Here is a 20,841-nt window from a genome sequence, read left to right on the forward strand (position 1 = left end):
TTTCTTCTTGTTCTCTCTTCTTCAAAGTATCCTCTTTTTCTCATGTCTAGAAGCCTGAAGGATTGAGAAGAAAAACCCACCACCAACAGATCTTCGAGCCAATAAGTGCAGATGGTGAAAGTCTTTTTCTTATTGAAGATCTCTCTCGAGGATCTCTTTCTTCTGACACTCTCTGTTTCTCTGTGTTGCTTTGTCTCTCTTCTCTCTTCATGTCCGTTTCCCTCTTTGTATCTCTGTCTTCTTCAGCGCCAAGTGGGCCTTCGGTCTCGCGGCCTTGTTCTTCTTCTTCTTCTTGCTCTCCATCTCTCTCAAAGGAACCGCCGCGACTAGTGAATCGATAGTTTCTATCCACATCTCGATGATACACCTCCCCAATACACAGACTGCTTTTATCTTCTTGATACCCATAGTGTCCTTGAGAAGAAGAAAAAGAAGCAGAGTCAGAGAGAGAATTGGATAGAGGGGAGAAGTGAGAAGTTGTGTGAGAGGTCGTATTCACTAGGGAGACATCTCGGCTCAAGCTCTCAGGAGGAGTTAAGCAAAATTCGCTCTTAAACTGCAATCTTAACCACTGCGATATCCACTGCTCGTCGTTCTTCTCCTCGTCAAGAAAGGAGGAACAAGAAGGAAGACGGACAGACGAGAATGCTGGAGATGAACGAGGAGAACAAGGAGATTGGTGCATAGAAGCGACTGTTCCACTGGGAGGAGTTGAGAGGATATTAATCTTCTTCAAGACATCTCTTTCATCTTGGAGTTTTCTTCTTCTTCTTAAGGTTCCTCTCAAAAGAAGACAGAGAGGAGATAAATGGACGGGATGAATGTATTCACAAGCATTCACAACATGAAGAGGAGAAGAAGAAGAAGAAGCGTCGTCTATCGAAGACGTGAGTCCTCGGCTACCTCTTTTTCTCCATCCTTCTTTTCTTTCTCTTCTCTTTTCTCTGTACTTCCACCGGATAAAGGTCGCATACGCAGAAGGCTTGAGAAGAGAAGAAGAGGAACATCGAGGTGAAGGAAGAACATAAGAAGGAGAACAACATAGCGCCGGATGGGGATCATGACCAAGAGAAGAAGATGAAGAAGAAGAAGATGGATATTGATGAGGTAGAGGAGAAGAAGAAGTTCTTTTTCGTTGAGAATTTGAGAGATCAAAAGAGACATGATGTGTCTGATGTGAATGAGGAAAAGAGATGTCTGTCTGGCTGCTCTTATCGACCATCAACGGGGTGATATCTATCTTTCTCATTCGTCTATCCTCTTCCTCTTCTTCTTCCTCTTCTTCTTCTTCTATGACTCCTTCATCGATACCCCACCACTGACTCTCTGGACTGATGATTCGTTTCCTTCTTCTCTTCTTTCTTGTCTTCTTCATTCTTTTCTTTCTCTCTTCTTGTTCTCCTTGTTCTCTTTCTCTTACAAAGTCGACTGCACTCTCATACTCGACTTCCCCGAATGAAAAGGAGGAGTCTCCTACTTCTTCAAATCCTCCTCTTCTCTCCATTTCCTCCTCATCTTCATCTTCTTCTTCATCTAGATTCACAATGCAGCAAGCCGTCTTGTCATAGTCTTCCTCTTCTTCTGCTTTCTCTTCTCCCATTCCTTTCCCTTTGTTGCACCTAGCCCCGAGATGATACGCAGTTCTACTAGTGCTTTCTTGACTGTGACGCTCATTCTCATCGTCTGCTTCGCTTCTTTGCTTATGTGAGGGAGACAGGGGAAGACGAAGAAAAGGGATCTGCTGAGACGGTGGGAGAGGCTGGTAATTCATGTTTTCTTTCTTGTCTTTCTCTCCATATCTTTCTCCTCTTCTTCGGGGGTTCGACTTCAAGAGGAGATTTGCGTTGGAGAGACTTCTCTTCGTATGAAAGAGCTCCTCACGTAAGTTGAGATTCTCGCTCATAATAGCAGGAAAAAGTTCTTTTAGAAACTTCAGTTCTTCTTCTCTTTCTCGACACCGAGCTATCAACGCCTCAATCATCTCTTCCCGAGTGATGAGACTTTCTTTGAGAATCTGAAGTCGCTGCATCATCACTTGGGTCGTCGAGGACAGAAGTTCTTGAACTCTTCTCCCTTTGTTTCTTCTCTCTTCGTCTGCTTCTTCTTCTTCTTGTTCATCTCTGTCTTTCTCTTTTTGAATCTGGGAATGATCTTCGTGTCTCTCTTCATTCATCGCTCTACCCCCTTGCTGGTGTCCCTCATCCATGCCAGTCTTCTTCTTCTCTTCTTCTTCTTCTTGAACCTCTTCTTCAGTTGAATCTTCTTTCTTCTTTCTATCAGCATTCATCTCTCCTTCAACATCTTTCATCTGTCTTTCCCTCTCTCCCTCTTTCTTTTCATCTTCTCCTCGGGGCTTCGTGGCGTCGTCGTGCTGAGGTGTCGTCTGTTCGAGATCTTTCATCTTTCTGTCTCCTGTCTCCATGTCTCCTTCAGGCTCTTCCCCTTGTGGTGTACAGACACCTGAAGAGGCACAACTGAGAGAAGAAACTTTACTCTGATGGCCATGATGATAATGATGAAGTGCAATCACTGTGATAGCCGTTGTCGGTTCTTCTTCTTCTTCCTCTTCCTTCTCCCCCCCTTCTCCTCTCGCCTTCCCAAGAAGAATATCGTCGCTCTTATCATTAAACAAGCTTCCTTCCTTCTTCTCTATTTCTTCTTCTTCCTTGTCACTAGGTGAGCCCTCTTCTTCAACTGATAAGAAACGACTCACTTCTTGAGAAGGAACACGAGATGACGCCTCTTCATGCTGAAGTGTCTGTTGATCTATAGTGCGTCTTTCTTCTTCTTCATTTCTGCCTATTCCTTGTTCTTTCAGATGCTCTATCTCGAAGTCTTTCTTCTTCCGCTCTTTCTTCTCCTCTAACTCACTCTGATCAGGAGCGACCGCCGGTAAGTCGTGCTTCTTCTTCTCTCTTTCGCCATCTTCTCTTCTCTCTTCTTTCTCTTCTTCAGACAAAGAAAGTCTTTCTTTCTTCTCTCCTGTGGAAGGCCGTGAGGCAGGACAGCATCCAAGCTCACTATCACCGCTAGGACAAGAGAGAGAACAAGGAAGAGGAGGATAAGAAGAAGAAGGAGGGATATTCTCACACGATGTGCTTCTACTTGTATGGTAACTAGGACAGCAAGACGATGAAGAAGAGGAAGAAGGGAAAGAAGAAGAAGAAAGAGAAGGACAAGAATTGGATGAAGAAGAAGAAGAAACGAGGGAGGTGATCGACTGATCTGCTATCATGTTGACCGCGTAATTCTTCTTCTGCTGATCTATCAAAACGTTATCATTCTGTTTGTGCTTCTCTTCCTTTTCTTCTTCTGTCTTTTTCTCTTGAGAGTCTTTCCGCGAGAGCGAAAGAGAAGGGAGAACCGGCGATGAAGGGAATTGTGAAGCTAAGGAAGAAGAAGAAGAAGAAATAGAAAGTTCGTTTTCCTTATCTTGAGAAGACGAAAGTCTTAGGACCAACGCAGGAAGAGGAAGATCTTCTTGTTCTTCTTTCTTATCTTGCCATCTCATCAGCCCTTCGGATCTTTTCTTCAGAGAGTTTCTCCACGATGATGAAGGGGACAACGACGAAGAGGAAGAAATATAGGACGAGGAGGAAGAAGATATCTGCTCTTTCAGCGTCTGCTTCTTCTTCTCTTTCTTCTTCTTGGTCTGCTCGAGCTCTTCTTCGTGTTGCACGTATGTACAGACACACTCTTTTTCCATCTTGATCCCATGAAGAGAATGAGAGAAGAGACAGACACCCCAGTAGAAAGCTCTCTCAACTGTCACGCGCTCTTCACAGCAAAACCGAGAGAGAAGAATGACAAGAGAAGGAAGAAAGAATGAAGACCAACGAACCTTGTCAATCCCCCAAAGAAGCTTGAGGATGAATTCTACCCACCACCCTCGCTCCTACTACGAGTGCTCTTCTATTGCCGCTGTAGTGTGAGATAAGTACGTGAAAAGAAAAAGAAGAACGAAGACAATTCTTTTCTCTCTCTCTATGAAGAAATAGATTCTCTCAAGACGTAAAGGAAGCTCTTCTCCGAGACGTCAGAGAGACACAGAGAGGGATAGAGAAGATTCTTCTTACTAGTCTTCTTGCTACTGTAGAAGATGTATAGAGAAACTTGGCCTAATCTCTTCTTTTGATGTTTCAGTGCTTCGTCTTCTTCCTTCATTGACAGAGAAAAAGAAGTAGAAGGACAAAATAGACTAGCGCGACCTCATGAACGAGTGATCGAGACAAGCAAGAATCTTTCTTATGATCTCTTTGGCCGTAAGGTATCTTGCTAACGATGAAAGGGATGACAAGCCTCTTCACTCTTGCGACTCTTCCTGTCGCCCTTCTGTTTTCTAGAATGAAAGTCCTCCAGACATCCTTCTCTGTTAGACGAACCTCCTCTGTTAAGGAATGAAGAAAGAAAGAAGATGTCTTCTTCTGTCCGGGGTGATATCTCAGATCAACAACGACATGCGGGCGTCTGTTGATCCATCCTTCTAGTTCTTCGTAGACATCTAGCACATCGAAGACATCCTTTCTATCTATCTCTCTCTCTCTCTGCATTTCCTCTGTACAAATGTATGTGTTACCTCGGAAAGAGAAGAAGAAAGAGGCTTTTCAAACAAGGAGAGGGATGGGGTACTAGTTAGTTAGGTTTGTGAATGAGACAAGACGATACGAGAAACAAGAGAAAGAGAGGGAGAAAAAAAGAGAAAAGGAATTTGCTACGGATCACTCGTTGGAAGAAAAGAGAAACCTCATGATAGGGAAGACGTGTCCATGAAAAATCGAGAGGAAGGGAGAAGTGATGAGTTCTATCCTTCATTCTTTTCTTCTCTTTCTTTTCTTCTTTCTCAGCCACGGGCCTCTCACACGAAATGACCAAACTTTGCTTGTTTCATGAAGGACAACTCACACCCCGCTACATAACGAGTCGTCGCCCCTTTCCTTTCTTCCTGTGAAGCGTAGCAAAGCGATCTTCAAGAGAAAAGAAGAAAGCAAGAAAGAAATCTGCTCTGCGGGAAACGCCTTTGATATCTGAGAGGTAAAGACGAAAAAGAAGAGAAAACGACGGAAAACGGAAGGACAAAGCTCGCCAAAGCCTAGCCTAGGCGTTGTTTACTTCATTCAGGTTCATATTATGGAAAAAGAAAGAAAGAAAGCATGGAAAAAGAAACTTCGCTACCTTCTCTTCCACACGCGCTTTCTCTGTTCCTCTCTCTCCTGGGGGAGAGCGACGGATGACTCCATTCTCTCTAGAAACTGGCGCAAACTCATCCCGTAAAGAACGAAAAGAAAGCGTACTTTCTTTCCGTACAAGAAAGAAGAAAGAAAGGAAAAAGGCTTTGAAAGGACTTGTGATGATGCTGCGAACAAATTCAGCAAGCAGCCATAGCTTACTTACCCTTCCTCACTGACTCTTCTCTTCTCTCCCGTGAAGAGCGCCAACGGGCACCGCGCAGGATGTTCCCTTCTAATGAGAAACTTCTTTCTTTTACCTTCTCCTTTTTTCTTTATTTTTCTATCTCCCTTTCTCTCTCTAAACGCTTTCTTTCGTTCGTGTTGGGTCGCTAGTTCGGTAAGTGCTCTTTGTCAGAAGGGAGAGCGAGTTAACAGAAGAGAAGGAAGAGGGAAAGAGACGTTCGTTTCTCTTCGCTCGCCAGCGCTACTACCGTTGCTATCCACCTGGAGACGTGAAGAGAAAAGAAAGAAAGGAAGCGTTCTTCTTTTCTTTTTCTTTTCACTTCAACAAAAACTTGAGTCGATTCCTCTTGGCATCACCGTCTCTTTTCTCTATCAAGATTCTCATCTAGCTCTATCCCCTCTCTGGCTGACTCCGCTTCTTGTCGGTGTGTGGTCGAGAGAAGAAGGAAGAAAGAAAGAAAGAAAACCGCTTTGGGTCCAACTCAAAGAAAAGAGAAAGAAAGAATGGGGGGTTAACTAGAAGAAGAGAGAATGAGAAGAATCTGTGAAAAGAAGCGAACTTTTATCCCAGAAAGCGAGTTTTGTACGATAGGTTCTCCCCTTCAGTTCAAGTTGAAGTAAGAGGAAGAGTTGGTAGGGAAAGACGAGTCGAAGAGAGATGTTTAGATAGAAGATGGATAGGTAGGAAACGTACATGATTTGATTAAAATGAGAGCTGAAAAGAACACACTGCAGACGTGAGGGGTAGGAAGGAAACAGGGGCATTCGTAGTTGCTCGTGGAGAAAGTGGTAGAAGAGTGTAGACATCGTTGCAGAGAGGAAGGTCGCTATCCGGATATCTTACTCGTGAGAAAATTAGATTCTTCTGTTGTCTTTGGCAAAAAGGAAGGAAGGAAGCTCTCTTGTTCAGAACAGAGAGAGCTGTGTGTTCACTGGATGTGATGAGGTGATCCGAGCATCGTCATCATCATCATACAGAGGAGCACGGTGTTGAGAGGGCAGCGAACTACCAGGTGTATATACACTGCAGAGAGGACTATCAAACAGCCAAGCTATGTTTTTCTTCTTTGGTTCCTCATTCTTTCGTCTTCTTTTATGCAGTCCTACTGCAGGAAAGAAAGTTCATGAAGACGACTCTCCTCTCACCCAAGTTAGTGTGCTGCTATCTCCTTTTCTTTTCTTTTTCCTGAAACATCTTCATTAAGATTCGTCTTACTCGACACTCACACTTCCCGAGACTACAGCTCAAATAGAAGTCTTTTCAAAAGAGGTATAGTGTCCGAGAAAGGAAAGAAGATCTTTACCTAGGCACATACAGGGTGTACGTACACTTACATCGTAGAGAGAGAGAGACATCTGTGCTAGTGATGGGAGATGGCTCTCACATGGAATAAGAAAAAAGAGGAGGTCTCTGTTTCTTTCTCTGCTTGTTCTTCTCTCCTTGTCAACCTTCTCTCATTGTCTTTCTTTGTTCTTCATTCTCTCTTCACACTTTCTCCCTCCCAAGGAATAGAGAGAGAAGGAAAGAGTCTTTCAGCCGTTCATCGTGGTGTTCGTATATCACCACAGCTGTTAGAGACTTCCCGTCTTTGAGCTAGTCATTAGAAGGATAGACAAGAGAGGTTGTCTTCTTAGAAGGGTCTTTTCTTGATGAAACTCCGATCGCTGGCTGTGATATAGTTCTTCCTAGCTTCTTCCCTCGGCTTATATTGGGAAAGAAGAGAAGATAGCACAGGGAAAAAACGAAAGCCAAAAGAAAGAACACAGCAAATTTCTTGCGTACCTCCTTTCTCTCTGCCCGTCTTCTATCTGTGTATCTGCTACCCTTCTCACAAGTATCTCTATGTACCCCTAATCACGTGCAGCTACAAACACATGCAGTTGCCCCCTTGATCCTCTTCACCTCTAAACCTACATGCATACAGAGATACAGACAGAGAGATAGATATACATCTCTGTCTTTCTTTAGCTCTGTTTCGTTGAGAGTCAAGCGATAGCACTCATTTCTCTTTCAAGATCTCTCGGTCGATCATCGAAGGCGAGAGAGAGAAGTCGTAGATAGTTTTCTAGGGCAGAGCCGAACTGGTGGAAGGCTTTCTCGGAATGTACACGTAGTCTATGTGAAGCAGCCAGCTGAGACAACGACACCCATCCTATGCCTGTATATATGAAGACTATACATACATAAACACGCGTCTTCCTATCATCTCCATATCACACGTCCAGGTGTCTTAACATAGAGCAGGTATGTATGCGCATATATACATGAAACCTCACAGCCCCATCTTCTAATTTCCACTTACGGCTTGAAATAAATAGCTACAGGGATAGATCGTGTCTATGGAAAGACACCCACTGACTGTTCCTCTCTCGCGGATCTATAATTTACGTGTGATCTTTGTTTCAGTGAATACTCAACAACATTAAGGCTGCTAGCCTGTCCCTATTATTCTTTCTCCCTGGCCTATGCCTTGCTTTCTTTTCTCCTAACAAGCTATCGTAGCCTATGATTTGTGAAGCGACTTGCTCCTCTTACTCAGAGAGGATCTCTGCTTTTGTGACGGGCGGGGAAGTGACTCGACAACCTGATCCCCCTTTATTTTACATACTTTTCTTTTGTCCCGTCATGCAGAGATGAAGAATCTTCTTCATTTCGATGATGGCCGTGAAGAGAGGATTTTTCTACTCGGTGGAGATTTCGAGCTGATGAAGAGGATGAGATGCCAGAAGAAGGGATGAAGCAATCCTGAGGGTATGGTTTTCTTCCTGCTTGCCTGTCTCCTTCGAGATGAGCGCAGGAGGAAATTTCCTGACGTTTCTGCAATTCTTTTACTCTTCTCTGTCGCATTTCCCTTTCTGCTCTGACCTGTGGGAATACACATGACGGGGTGTATATACACTTGAGTGATACACTGGAGGGTACGTGCGCTAGACAAGCGAACTGAGGTGCACGTACACCCGAAAACCACGTCGAGGGGCATAAATACACCAAAAAAGTAAACTGAGGAGAATACACACTGGAAAATCAAATTGAGGTGTATTTACACAGGAGAAACAAATGGAGGTGTATATACACCGGCAAAATAAACTGAGGTGTGCATACACCGGAGAGATGAGTTGCAGTGTACATACATCGGAAAAATGATATGAGATGTACATATACCGGAAACTCAACTGAGGTATGGATACATCGGTAAAACAAGTGGAGGCGTGTATACACCGGAAAAACGGTTTGTGGTGTACGTACACCGGAACAAGGGTTTGTAGTGTACGTACACCGGAAGAATAGACTAAGGAGTACATGCGCAGGAATAACTGATTGACGAAGATGTAGACAGGTGAAACAAGCTGAGGTGTATTTACCAAGGAAAATGAGATGTGTATTCACCACGGGGTTAAATTGGGTAAACATTCACCGGATAACCCTTTTCAGGTGTAGTTACACTCGATAACCGTACTCGGGTGTATCTACGCCCCACAACTGGTATATACGTACGGGATGAGTACATACACCAGACAAATTTGTCGCGGTGAATATACACTCGATAGCTGCCTGAATGTGTACATACCACCGACAGCTGCATTCAAGTGTACATACAGCCGACAACCATACCTTCCTTTCCTGTCTAGCTCTGTCACAATTTTCATGTTCTGTCATGCTTTCAGTCTTCCCACACACCGGGAGAAAGATAACGTGATATAGGAAAACTCACCCCATTTCGCCCCTTTTAACGAAACGGAAGACGCTTCAAACACGAGAAAGAGTTTGTAGCACTGAATAAGAGCCTTTTCTACGTAGTTGCTACGTATGTCTGTGTAGGCAAATATATCCGGAGAGAGATGTATGGCAAAGCCAGAAAGACAGAAACTTACGTGGTTACTCCTTTCACCGAGTAATCGAAGTTTATTTGTTGCATGAATGTTTTCTTCATGTGTCCTTCCTTTCATCATGAATCCTCCGCTTCTATCAAAGGTCTGAGGTCTCAGTTTTGCCTGCAGTTCTGAACAGTCTGTAGTTGATCTGTGGGAGTGAGATGAAGCTCTAGCCGAGGTCATCCGTTTTTCCTCCTTATCGCTTTCATCATGTTTCTTGCATGCACTTGAGATCTCTTCTTCTCCTTTTTGAATAGATTCTTCATAGTAGGCTTTCAGCATTTTTTCTCTTTTCTCTAGCACATGTAGAAGTTTCACTCTCTTCTCTCTGCAACACCAGAGGTATCGCCGATATACTCCACGGAGATGCGATGGAGGAGAAGACGATGGAGAGTTAGATCTACACAGAGAAGATGGACAGAGTCAGAAAGAAACAAGCAACAGATAAAAAGAGAAGAAGGAGTGGAACAACGATGCGAAGAAGAAGAAAAGCAGTAGGACTACATTTCACTGTCGTCACAGTAGTAACTGTATCTGTAGAAAAAGGAGAAGAATCTGATTTCTCTCTATCATTTAATTTGAAGTTCTCTTACATTCCAGTTTTCTTCTAGGTCTTTTCCATCCAAGTCGCTCATCCCTCTAGGTGTATGTACACTCCTTCAGTCTTCTGGATGCTCTCATACATTCATCTCCTTACGCCGTGGTCATATCTCTTCCTTTTCTTCACGACCGAACAGCCCAGTGAGAGTCCTTGAAGATAAAGGCAATAAGTAAAGCTCCCCATGTTTTTATCTTTCTCTCTTGCCTTTCAATTCTTTATTTCTTTAGCCCTTTCATTCTTTCTTTCTACGATGATATTTCTTCTTACACGTGAGGGAGTAGATCTTCGGGGAGTCGAAGATCATCAGGTGGAACTTCGCACTCCTGGCATGCATGGAGAGTGTGTTGACACGTTAAGAGAGGATCGAGAGCTTGTTTCAGAAGACTTTCGGTTTCCTCGATCATTTCGAGTAAAGGTAAAGACATAGGAAGAGAAGAAAAGATCCGGCGATACTGGGAAGACTTGAACTCCCGAGGATAAGAGCGAGGTAATGTCGATCTCCCCTCTTCCAGAGCCTTCGATATAAGACCTGTCCAGTTCGATCTATCAGAGATCTCTTCTAACATGATTCTTGTCAGTTCATCTAAGTTCTTTTCTTCTTGTTGACTCGTCTCCTCTTCATCTTCTTCTTCATTTGTCTCCTCTTGACTTTCTGTGTGAGTTCTTGTTGCGTCGAGGAGTGATGCATCTTTGAGCTTCTTCTTGATTTTTCTAGACTGGGGGAGGTAATGGCTCCTTTTGGAATTGGGTTGCCGAGGCTTGTTCTTTTCATCATCCAGATCTCTTTTTCTTTCCTTTTCTTGCTTTTCTCCTGGGGTGCTTTTCGTCCTCGATTCTTTCGCGAGGATGGCATCTAGACATGTAGGAGAACAAGGACGCTCTTCCTTTTCATCTTCATCATGGAGATTTGTAGCTTCCTGCGGCTCACAGGACATCGATAAAGAAGAGAAAGAGGAAGAAGATGAAGAAGAAGAAGATGATGAAGGGAAGCAAGAAGAAGAATGAGTAGTAGAGGCATTCTTTTCTGAAGGGGAAGTCACACGGGAGCTTTTCCAAGAAGATGAGAAGGAGAAGTCTTGCTCTCCGTGTTCTTCTTTTCTTTTCGGATGGATGAAAGTTTTAGAGGGAGTCCCAGAAATGGCAATAGAAAGAGCAGTAGCAGTGGGATTAGAATAAGGATGATGAAGACAAGTAGGAGTCCACTGCGGGGGTGCTGTTCTTCTTTCTTCTTTCTTTGTTCTCATAAAGCTTTTTTGGTGGCTGGGAGATGTCTTTGTTTGAAGTGTTTCTTTGAAGCGTCCATGGCCGTTTGAAAAGTTCTTTTCATCTGCTCCTTGTTCACGAGAAGAAAGTGGGGGAATAAGAGAAGAAGAAGTACTCGGGCAACTGCTGGGCGGATGAAGTTTCTTTGAAGCAGGTATGTGCGTCTTCTCTTCTTTCAAGAAGGTCTTTGTGGTCGTCTTATCTTCCTTTCTTGCGTCTCTTTCTTTCTTTTCTTCTTCATTCTCTCCATAAAACTTCTTCCTGCTGCTTCTTCTTATAGCCAAAGCTTTTCTATACATCTTCAGAGAAGAAGAAGAGGGAGGAGTTGTTGACGAAGAGATAGCAGTAGGGGTCGCGTTTCTCGGTTTCTTCATCATAGCTAGTCCAAGTTTAGATGACCCAAGAAATCTTTTCTTTCCCTCCTACTTTTTTTTCTAAAGACAGATAATAGCCGACAGGGTGAAGAGAAGTGTGACAAATCTCAGGCTGTCTTGCTATCACTTCAGTCCTACCCGGACGGACGGTTACTTAAAGAACTCAAGATCTCTGGCTGGTATGTCATCTTCTCCCCAAGAGGGAAGGCTATGCCGATGAAAAATGTTGTCTACCTCCTGATGGTAGCGAAGACCCTAAAGAAGAAGAAAACTGAGAGGGAAGAATCAGATTCCTTGCATGGAGAACAGAAAAGAGATAGATGGAGATGGATACATTTCTATATATCTATCTCTGGCTCATTATATCTCTATGTACGCACATATCTAGGTGTATGTATGTATGGACAGACACGTGTCTGGATACGTCTGCAGGTGTGTAAGGTGTATGCTGAATGGTTACCTTCTTTGTTGCATGGATGGATGTGATTAGCATGGCTATGATAACTCAAGAAGAAGACAGCCTCTCTACAGTCTGTCTTTCATCTGACGAAAAGACCGAGGTGCAGAAGAACGAGAGATCTCTGCCTCTCTCTCTCCTCTTTGCTTCCTCCCTTGTACTTCCTCAGTAAGAGGCATAGCTCTTGTCCACACGGGGAAGTCCGCCCAGCTAGCCACGTACCAGCAGAAAGATCTTGTCGTCGTCTTTCTGTCTCTGTCGTTATTCTACCTGTTCACTTAGTTCTAAGAAGACCATCTTCTTTTGTGAAGAAAGAAATCGAGCTCGCTTGAAACATACGCTTCTGTCCCTTTCACATCCCCCTGAGCAACCTTCTCTCGTGTGTAGAGTGCTGGCTGAGAGCTGCCAGTTCGTGCATCGCTTTCATCATCGATCTTCTTCTCCATTTGAAGATGCCTCTTGGAGACCGGAAAACCGCCATTATAAAACAGACTTTTTCCCCCACCCCTTTTTTTTGGACACGACACTTCCTGTCAAAGGGCAACTAGGAACAATTGAAGAAAGGAGATGTGTGTAGCCTTCTCTTTCGTCGGTTCTCCGGCTGAAGGAAAAACGATGGTGACGCATGCATGCATGTTGGGCCGATCACCCACCGTGGCATCGAAACAAAACTTCCTTCTTTGCTATCGTCTACGACTTCCTTTTCCTTGTCACGGCCACAAGGGAAAAGAGAACGTCACTCTTGAGCTTTCAGAGATGCTCTCAGCAACCTTCATCACAACGGACAAGGTACCAGTACCACTCTTCCTCCTGGGTAAATAGACACAGAAAATGAGGATAGGAGTCGAGGGAGGCAATTCAATGGTCACTCGAATTCTCCGAATATGTGACGACGGCAATCGACAATACGGCAGGGATTCTTCCGCGTTTGTCAGTAGGTAGAATTCCTTTTGCATGTCTTTCCTTCTTTAGTCGTCTTCTCGTGAAGTTAATCCCGATGACGGAAGGAAAAAGCACCAGACAGGAGTGTGTGATCTTAGCTCCCGTGACACCTCGCAAACCGACTGACACCTGCCTGTCAGAAACACTTCTCTTGTTGAGTATGATGCTTCGTTCTCAGGAGCTTTCCTCCAGATTCCTCTTGTCTTAAGCTCGGCTGGAACCCTGCTTTCAAATACGTGGACACCAGGAAAACTTGAGAAAGAAGAGGAAAAGCATCGAGCAGACAATGGTGCGATCATTTTTATCCCTTCTTCCTCTCATTCTCCCGACAATAACGCGGCGTACCGCGACGAGCGGGTGGTGTACTACTTTTTTCTTCCTCTCCTTTTCGTCAAAGAAACTTTCTCACCTGGCAGTGGCGTTTTGAAGTCATCACAGCCTTGAAGATGATTCGTGAACTCCTGTTTGCTTCCATCTAAGCTCCTCTTAATGTGTTCTTCTTCCTCGGAGGGTACCTGTTCTCCTCCCATTTCAGCCTCTGCGGAAATGGCGAACCGTCACGAGGCCGGGCGGGCATCCCGCCATACAGGCTTCGCCTAATGTGCGACAAGGGAAGGATAGCCGGAATACTGGGGGTCGTTAGTAGTAGCAGTAGCTAGCTAGCCAGGCATAAGAGTACCGCAAAGAATGTTCTCAGTCCGTCGTGGTATCTGTGGCAATGGGCACCAGCTGAGGCACACAATGACGACGCGAATCCGCAGTTCCAGTTTGCCAGCTACATCCAACATATGCTTACTCATTGGACCCGACTGAGCAAAGGAATCTCTGACATGCCCCGCAGGATCCACTCGAGCCGGCTAATTACCGCTAATGCAATAGAGTAGCCGGCGGCATTCGCAGAAGCCACCGCGCTCATGCGGCGGGGGCCAATATTCGGCAGTCGGCCGAGAGTAGGGGCGCCCGCAGCCGCGCGGGCGGCGGCCGCGGGGAGGCGCTGGACCGTGCGACGGGGCGGGGGTCGTTGAGCGGCGGCGGTAAGGGAGCGGAGCGGACATTATTCGTACGTTTCTCTTTATTTTGAGGATTGAGGGAGAAGTACCGTGCCAGGGGAAGTGCCCATGACCGCTCTATCCCATTCCCCCCGAGCGCAGCGACATTTGGTAAATGCGAGACCGCAACCCTTCGCGGGAAGCCAGCGATCGCCCCGGGCGAAGGGGGATCTCGGGCCGTCCCATAGCGCAGTAAACTTTGTAATAAGTCTCCTTTTCACGGTAGTTTCACTATAGTGTGTCTATTGGGATCAACAGGACGGCCACTGTAGCGAGCCGGAGCATTGCGGACCCACGCGCAGGGTTGCGACCGTAGGGTGCATGGCAGCACAATCTCTTCTTTCGCTTTTGAGAACCGAGTGTGTCACCGCAAGACCGAGAGTCACAGCCGACTAGCGATGCCAGAAACACGGGTGTGGATATATATGCATAGGTAGGTAAAAGAATTGCATAGCGCAGACATGTATCTATATATGGAGGGAACTAGGCCACTTCGAAAAGGCAATCGTTTCTGAACTCATACAGCAAGAGAAAGTTCAGTTTGAATTTTTTTCCTGTCCTTGTCAAAGACTGTCACGGGGGCAGATGGACCGGGAGGAAGGCCGGGTGATCCAGTCTCTTCCTGACAAACCTGTAGGGTCTCCCTCCTTCAACGAACCCTACATGAACCGAAAGCTCCAGAGAAGACCGAGCTATGATAGAGTACAACAGATCCCGTACATGATGCAATGTATGGATCTATCTATCTATCTATGTGTCGAGTCCTTCCTGCGAAAGTACCGAAAGCAGATACACGGAGAACTCTATCCCGCTATTCCGTTCCTTTTATGATGTCCGAGTAAAGGACGAAAGAAGGAAGAGAGAGAGGGAAGTACAGAGCTGTCCTCTTTTCGAGAATCAAGTGAAGGGAAAAGGGAGAGAGAAAGAAAGAGACAGAGAGAAGTATCGTGTAATGGAAACACGTCATTCCAAGAAACTCCCTCTGCTCGTTGTCCGGCGGCGCGAGTCCGGGCGTTGCGGTCGGAAGACCGCCAGTCCCCTCTCCGGGGAAAACGACGTCCTTTGAAAGCTTTCAGCTTTATAAGACGGAAAGCATGTCTAACTAAACATCTCCTTTTCGTCAGGCACAAGATCTTCTCATTTCGTCCGTCTTTTCAAACAGTTGTTTCTCTTTTCCACCATTCCACCCTCATTAGCAGCCCTCTTACAATGACCCTGTCCCGTGACCTACTACATCATCGAACTCACCGCTAGGAGAGGTGAGAAAGACACAACTCTCTCTGAATTTGAATGAGAGGTGCTAAGGAGGCAAAAAAAGACGAGGAAAGAAAGAAGAAAGAAGGGCAGTCAAGAAGCTAAAACGAATCTGCTGAAGTAACAAGAAGGAAGGGTTTGTGGATCTATTCCTCCTTCTCTGAACAGGATCGACCTCCATGTCACACCGTGTTCCATGTCCTTCTTTCTTTTTTTCTTTCTCTCTTTTTGATTTGAGATCTTTACTATCTCTTGGTATGGCTGGAATGAAGTTTGTCGCTTTCTTAAAAGAAGAAGGTCGCTGCTTGGACGATTCTTCCTCCTCCTCTTCTCTTTTTGTTCTCCCCCCCTCCTCTTCTCCTTCTTGGAGACGTCTTCATTCCTTACTTCCCTTTGTTCAGTGGCAGATTCAGTCGTCTTTTGACCAGATTCTTAACACACTCGGAGACCATTGACGCAGATCCCCTTCAGAAAGCACCCTACAGATACATGCACGTATGTGATACCCTTTTCCGATTTGAAAGAGATAGAGACAATGCCCGAAGGGGACGGGTGACATTTCTCCTGTTTTCTGTATAGTACTTTTCTTCTTCCTTCTTCTTTTTATTTCAAACGCTAATGAAGAAGAAGATGATCACGCCCGGGACCATGGTCCTCGCTGCAAAAGTACAAGAGAGAGGGAGGAGGAGAAGAGAAAGAGAAAGGTCCTTTGATTCCACAGTACCAACCCGAGGTACCGAAAGAAACGGATTTGCTTGTTGTCTAGAGATGATGAAGAAGATCACTGAATCTTCTTTCTCCTATCTCTTTCTTTCTTTATCTTTTCTTCTTTCTCTCTCTCTTTCGTTCCTTTCCTTGTTCATCTTCAATCATTTCAAAAGTAAAGAAGGAAGAAACAAGAGAGAGAACATCTTCCATGGTATGGCTCCAGTGTCTGGTGTATCTCCTCGATCCCTGATGACGAAGCAAGAGAAAGAGGGAGGCGAACAAGGGCTTAAGACACATTCCTTTGACTTTGAGCAGATTGACTTCGAAAATAGAAGTCGATTTACATCACGGTCCTTGTCTTCCTCTTTTTCTTTTGATCGATCATCATCCTTTCTTTCTTTCCGCTTTCCCCCTCCTGTACCTTGTATGCTTTTTTCCTTTCTTCTCTTGTCAAGTGTGTATTTGTTCACACGTCCTCTCCCGTATTTAGGTGTACATACACCGCATCGTACTTCCTCTTCGTCGTCGTCGTCGTCTCACTTTCTTTCTTCTTCTTCTTTTCCTTCTCTTGTCTCCCTGTCCTTTTCACTTGAGTTCGCTGAGGCGATCGATTCGGAGAGTCATTCCAGGTCTTCTCGGGCACCTCGTAGATCTGACGAGTCTTCTTCTTCTTCTTTCTCTCGAGTGAAAGAACGGTATCTTGAAGAAGAGGAAGAGAGTGTTGTGAGAGAAGGGGAAGATGGAGATGGATCTTATCATTCTACCTTACCAACATCTTTCATGAACTTCTCCCCAGACGGAAAGAAAGAAGACGACGAGACAGTTCCTCCTCCTCCATCTCTCGAAGACGGTCACCGGGAGAAAGAGGCTCTGAACGAAAGAAAGAGCAAGAAGAACAAGGAGAATAAGAAAAGTGACTCAGAGAAGAATGAGAAGGCTGGGACTGTAGAAGACCCTCCCATTGTGTCGATCATAAGGCAAGGGAGAGATCTAGATAATTTGATGAGGTCTAGCCGACGCCGTAGAGAGAGAGAGAAACAAAGACGTTCTTTTTCTCTGAATCGCCCCCTTTTACTTCATTCACAGGAGGAAGAAGAGAAGAAGGGGAAGAAGAGAAGTTTCAGTCTCTCTTCTCTCTTTCAGTGGACGGGATGGAACAATCGTCAGAATCAGAATCCTACGACCACTGCTACTCTTGCTATGAAGAGATTCGATGAAAAGAAGCTCAAGCTGAAAAGCGGAGAGACTGATCAGAGAGGAGGAGAGGAAGAAGGGGACAGAAGATTTCACCATACATCGCCAGGCCGAGGAAGAGGCGGAGGAGGAGGGAAAGGCGTTATGTTGGACCCACCTCCAGATATCGGTGGCGTTCTTTCCTATAAAGCTTTCTCGAGAGGAGGAGGAGAAGATGATGACGACGATGATGCTCGTCATAAAGATAGAACGAAGAAGAGGAAGAAAGGAAGATCCCCCTCTGCGATGAATGATGTCGGTTCATCAAGTGAAGATCGTCGAAGACTTCCCCTGCATTTTCAAATGAGAGGGAAATCTTCGAAGTCAGATGTACAAAAGGAGAAGAATCTTCATCGTCGGAAGCTCTCCGGGTTGAAGCGAGGATTTCAGAAGAAGGCAGGAGATTTGGCTGGATATGCAAGACAAAACTCCCTTCGATTAAAATCGATACTGAAATCGATTGTCACAGCGATACTTGTCATTCTTGTCCTACGATATGTTTTCTTCAAGAAACGAAAGCCACATGGGTCCTTTTCGTCAGGGCGAGGAGATGGAGGAGGAGGAGGAGAAGAAAGCAGTCGTGATAGAAGACGAGAAGCAACGACTCAAGGAGAGAACGACGCGAAAGGAAGAAAGAGAATACTTAGCCTTACAGACGTCCATAGCGATAACGCAACCTCGCATGCCTCGTCAGGAACGTCCTCTCGAGGAAGCAGATTCCTAGGAAGAGGATTTCTCAGAGGCATGAAGGAAGGGGGAGCTGAGAAGAAAGAAGGAAAGACCAAGGGGGGGGAGGCGGCCGTACAAGATGAAGAAGAACAAAAGAAACAGCCTGAACTTGCGGAGATGCTTAAGATGAGATTGGACTCCTTAAAGAAGTTTCAGGGGAGCAACAGCTCAAGTCTTACTAGCGGAGGAGCTCATAGTCATAGTGGTAATAGTAGCAGCAGTTCCACTGGGGGTGTGGGAGGGGGGGGCGCGGGGAATTTAACAAGTAAACATTTATACAGAGAAGGAAAGAAGATTCGGGATGACATTGAAGATCTCTATTCTCTTCTTCAGGAGCTAAGAAAGTCCAATAATGAGCTCGAGAGACAACTTCTCTACGCTAATGAATTCCCTCATCAAGGTAGTCCAACAGATACAACGCCTGAAGCAGCATCAGCGTCAGGACCCGCTGCTTCAACTTCTTCGTATGTCCCAAATCTAGGAATTGCAAGTCTTCTTAGCTCTCTCTTTTCTTCTTCTTCATCCTCTTCTCCGCAACCTCTCCCTCTAGATGAAGTCGCAGGCGCAGCAGGAGGAGGAGGAGGGAGCAGCGCCACGCTATCTTCTTCATCATCTCCTCCGGGTGTACATACAGCTCAAGGCCTGTCAGGAGGCTCACCTGTAGCTTCGTTTTTCTCTGGGGGGGGAACTTCACCTCATGGTCAACTCCCCCCCAATGCTTCTTCGAGAATTGCCACGGAGAGAAAAGTCATGGAGGCTGAGACACAAAAGCAGAAAGCTCTAGCAGAGAAGGCGATGATGAAGAATCGACTCGAGAATACAGAAGCCGAGGTCGCGTTGCTCCTAGAGAGGTTAAGAATAGCCGAAGGAAAGATCAGTGTGGAACATGAAGCGTCGGAATCTCTTAAAACGTCCAATGAAGCTCTTACACAGAAAGTTCAAATTGCCAAGGAGGCTTTCAAAAATCTCAAGATCGAACATGAGGTTCTTAAGCAGTATGCAAGAGATCTCACGTCATATTCGGACTATCTGCAAAAAAGCCAAGGGGATGGCAAGTTTTCCTCATCTTAAGGAATGAATGAATGATTGAAACAAAGGACAACTTGACGATGTCTCCTCTTGGAAAAAGACAGAAAGAAAGAAAGAAGAAAGGAAGAAAGAAGACACCCGTACATAGTGAGACCGTGCATAGAGAGAGATATATGTACATACATAGATATGTATGTATCTCTCTCTATATGTATATGAGTAGAGGCTTGAAAAGAAGAAGGTATATACATCCATATAGGATAGGTATAATACATATCTGAGTCTGTATACATCTCTATGGGTAGATGCTATTCCGCTTTCCGTAATCAGGTGCCCATATGTCAGCCTCGCGTGCGAATCGGTATGTTTCTATCTTCCCTTCATCACGAAGAAGGGGGGGAAAGACGACGGACGCATCATGTTCTCTTTCTCTCTTCTTCTCTGGAGTTTGATCTCCTCTTGGATTCTGTCACAGAGATAGATAGAGAGATAGACCTGTCTACATAGATGAATGTAGAGACCTCTGTCTAGTTGCTAGATAGCCATTCGAATTCAGTTCTCTTTGTGTTATGGGATGGATCGAAAGAAAGTCCTGGTCTTCGACAAGAGCCAGAAGAAGGAGAAGCTCTTCGGAGCATACATACAAAGCCCGCAACCTGGAGTCTTTTATCGGAGGGGGACTGTAAATTTCTTTCTTTCCACTGCGTGCACTTGTTTTACCCCCTGTTTGACGATTCTTTGCATGCAGTTTGTTGAGGTGCGCTCAAATCTTCTCGTTTTGTATACGTATATTAACGATCTATCTATCTAGCTAGCTCTGTATGTATCTATGTATATTGATCCTTTTTAGATACATGCACGTCATACCGAGACACATTCCAGGTCAATGATTTCCCGGGGTGCTATTTCATTCGTTGTTGAAGAAGTTGTTCTTCTCACTCCGAAAAGAAGAGAAGGAGAAGAAAACGAAAGAAGGAGCCAAGGTTGGTAGATCTATGTTATGTATCTATATATCCAGTGAGTATTTGTTTATCTATTGGTTTGTCTTTGCATGCATTCATTCTCCTTATGAATTTCTTCCGAAGCAGTCATCATGCTATGAAGAGCCGAGCGAGACTTGAGAGAAGAAGGAGAGATGCGTGGGGGGGGGTCGGGGGGTGAGCGTTCTTCTTCGTAGTGTGATTTGCGAAGAGAGATGCATCTATAGCTGTTCATACCCTATAGAGATGGATCTTCAAGCATACCAAGAGAAAGAAGAACGATCATAATAATGGAAGACGGGACCGGGAGGGAAGGGAGGAGAAGAAGAAAAGACAGGCTTCCTTCTTCGTTGTCTTCCTCTTCTCTCTTCTTCTTCCTTGCTTCCTTCTTTTTCTTGGTGCTGCCCCCCGTTGGCTTTCTGTTTCTCACGATGGTGAGAATGAACTCTTTCGAGAAGTCATTCATAGAGATAGATAGATAGACAGGTTAAGGATAGATAGATAGACAGGTTAAGGATAGATAGGTGGATGGATGGATGTGTGAGATTTCGCTTGTTGTTAAGTTTTCCGTTGCATGGAGAAAAGCATCTCTTGAAGAAGGAACAGGTTGTGTCTCAACTTTGTAAGAAAAGAAAGGGACTGAAAGAGAGAGAGGAGATTCAGTGGTTCTCGCTTTTCTGTGTGTCTTCTTAAGTAGGAGCAACTTTCTTTTTTCTTCATGGAGAGAAGTCGTCTAGCCCTCCCCGGGAGGACGAGGTACCTCATCTCGGCAGAAAATAATCACAGAGGCTAGGTTGGAGACAGAGACACCGAGAATATAGAAAGGCATAGATAGTTACTACGGTGTATATACACTGCACGTAGATGATGGTCACAGGTGGGTTTATGAGGATCTTTCACCAGACTCTTTTCTTCAAGCAACCGGTGATACAGACCTT

At 45.1% G+C, this 20,841-nt stretch overlaps 6 protein-coding genes across 6 annotated transcripts; 3 read left to right on the forward strand and 3 right to left on the reverse strand.

The window, feature by feature from the left end:
- Positions 1 to 3: 3 nt before the first annotated feature.
- Positions 4 to 5,422, reverse strand: CSUI_007573 (uncharacterized protein). The gene has a single exon (XM_068067718.1). The coding sequence runs from the start codon at positions 3,704 to 3,706 to the stop codon at positions 47 to 49; it is 3,660 nt and encodes a 1,219-aa protein (XP_067920301.1). The 5' UTR covers positions 3,707 to 5,422; the 3' UTR covers positions 4 to 46.
- On the forward strand, positions 7 to 11,973 carry CSUI_007574 (uncharacterized protein). The gene is made up of 5 exons (XM_068067719.1): positions 7 to 1,881; positions 2,434 to 6,561; positions 8,044 to 8,163; positions 9,625 to 9,778; positions 10,113 to 11,973. Exon 2 carries the CDS (start codon positions 5,464 to 5,466, stop codon positions 5,929 to 5,931), a length of 468 nt encoding a protein of 155 aa, XP_067920302.1. The 5' UTR covers positions 7 to 1,881; positions 2,434 to 5,463; the 3' UTR covers positions 5,932 to 6,561; positions 8,044 to 8,163; positions 9,625 to 9,778; positions 10,113 to 11,973.
- On the reverse strand, positions 8,008 to 11,522 carry CSUI_007575 (uncharacterized protein; the record flags this gene model as incomplete). Its single annotated transcript, XM_068067720.1, has 3 exons — positions 8,008 to 8,277; positions 9,285 to 9,684; positions 10,153 to 11,522. The coding sequence occupies 3 exons, from the start codon at positions 11,520 to 11,522 to the stop codon at positions 8,008 to 8,010; spliced, it is 2,040 nt and encodes a 679-aa protein (XP_067920303.1).
- A 777-nt stretch (positions 11,974 to 12,750) lies between the features above and the next one.
- On the forward strand, positions 12,751 to 13,386 carry CSUI_007576 (uncharacterized protein). Its single transcript, XM_068067721.1, has one exon. It carries the CDS (start codon positions 12,977 to 12,979, stop codon positions 13,127 to 13,129), a length of 153 nt encoding a protein of 50 aa, XP_067920304.1. The 5' UTR covers positions 12,751 to 12,976; the 3' UTR covers positions 13,130 to 13,386.
- Positions 13,387 to 14,743: 1,357 nt separating this feature from the next.
- Positions 14,744 to 20,370, forward strand: CSUI_007577 (uncharacterized protein). The gene has a single exon (XM_068067722.1). It carries the CDS (start codon positions 15,843 to 15,845, stop codon positions 18,963 to 18,965), a length of 3,123 nt encoding a protein of 1,040 aa, XP_067920305.1. The 5' UTR covers positions 14,744 to 15,842; the 3' UTR covers positions 18,966 to 20,370.
- Positions 16,711 to 18,626, reverse strand: CSUI_007578 (uncharacterized protein; the record flags this gene model as incomplete). The annotated part of the gene is made up of 3 exons (XM_068067723.1): positions 18,553 to 18,626; positions 17,809 to 17,925; positions 16,711 to 16,802 (listed from the first exon to the last, which is right to left on the reverse strand). The coding sequence occupies exons 2-3, from the start codon at positions 17,909 to 17,911 to the stop codon at positions 16,711 to 16,713; spliced, it is 195 nt and encodes a 64-aa protein (XP_067920306.1). The 5' UTR covers positions 17,912 to 17,925; positions 18,553 to 18,626.
- Positions 20,371 to 20,841: the final 471 nt, after the last annotated feature.

The sequence above is a fragment of the Cystoisospora suis genome (genome assembly GCF_002600585.1).
Source record: "Cystoisospora suis strain Wien I chromosome Unknown contig_4032, whole genome shotgun sequence".
NCBI lineage: Eukaryota > Apicomplexa > Conoidasida > Eucoccidiorida > Sarcocystidae > Cystoisospora > Cystoisospora suis.

Bases quoted from the DNA above. Each gene is read 5' to 3' on its own strand.
- CSUI_007577 (XM_068067722.1), top strand. From the start codon at position 15,843: ATGAAGAAGAAGATGATCACGCCCGGGACCATGGTCCTCGCTGCAAAA.
- CSUI_007576 (XM_068067721.1), top strand. From the start codon at position 12,977: ATGACGGAAGGAAAAAGCACCAGACAGGAGTGTGTGATCTTAGCTCCC.
- CSUI_007573 (XM_068067718.1), bottom strand. From the start codon at position 3,706: ATGGAAAAAGAGTGTGTCTGTACATACGTGCAACACGAAGAAGAGCTC.
- CSUI_007574 (XM_068067719.1), top strand. From the start codon at position 5,464: ATGAGAAACTTCTTTCTTTTACCTTCTCCTTTTTTCTTTATTTTTCTA.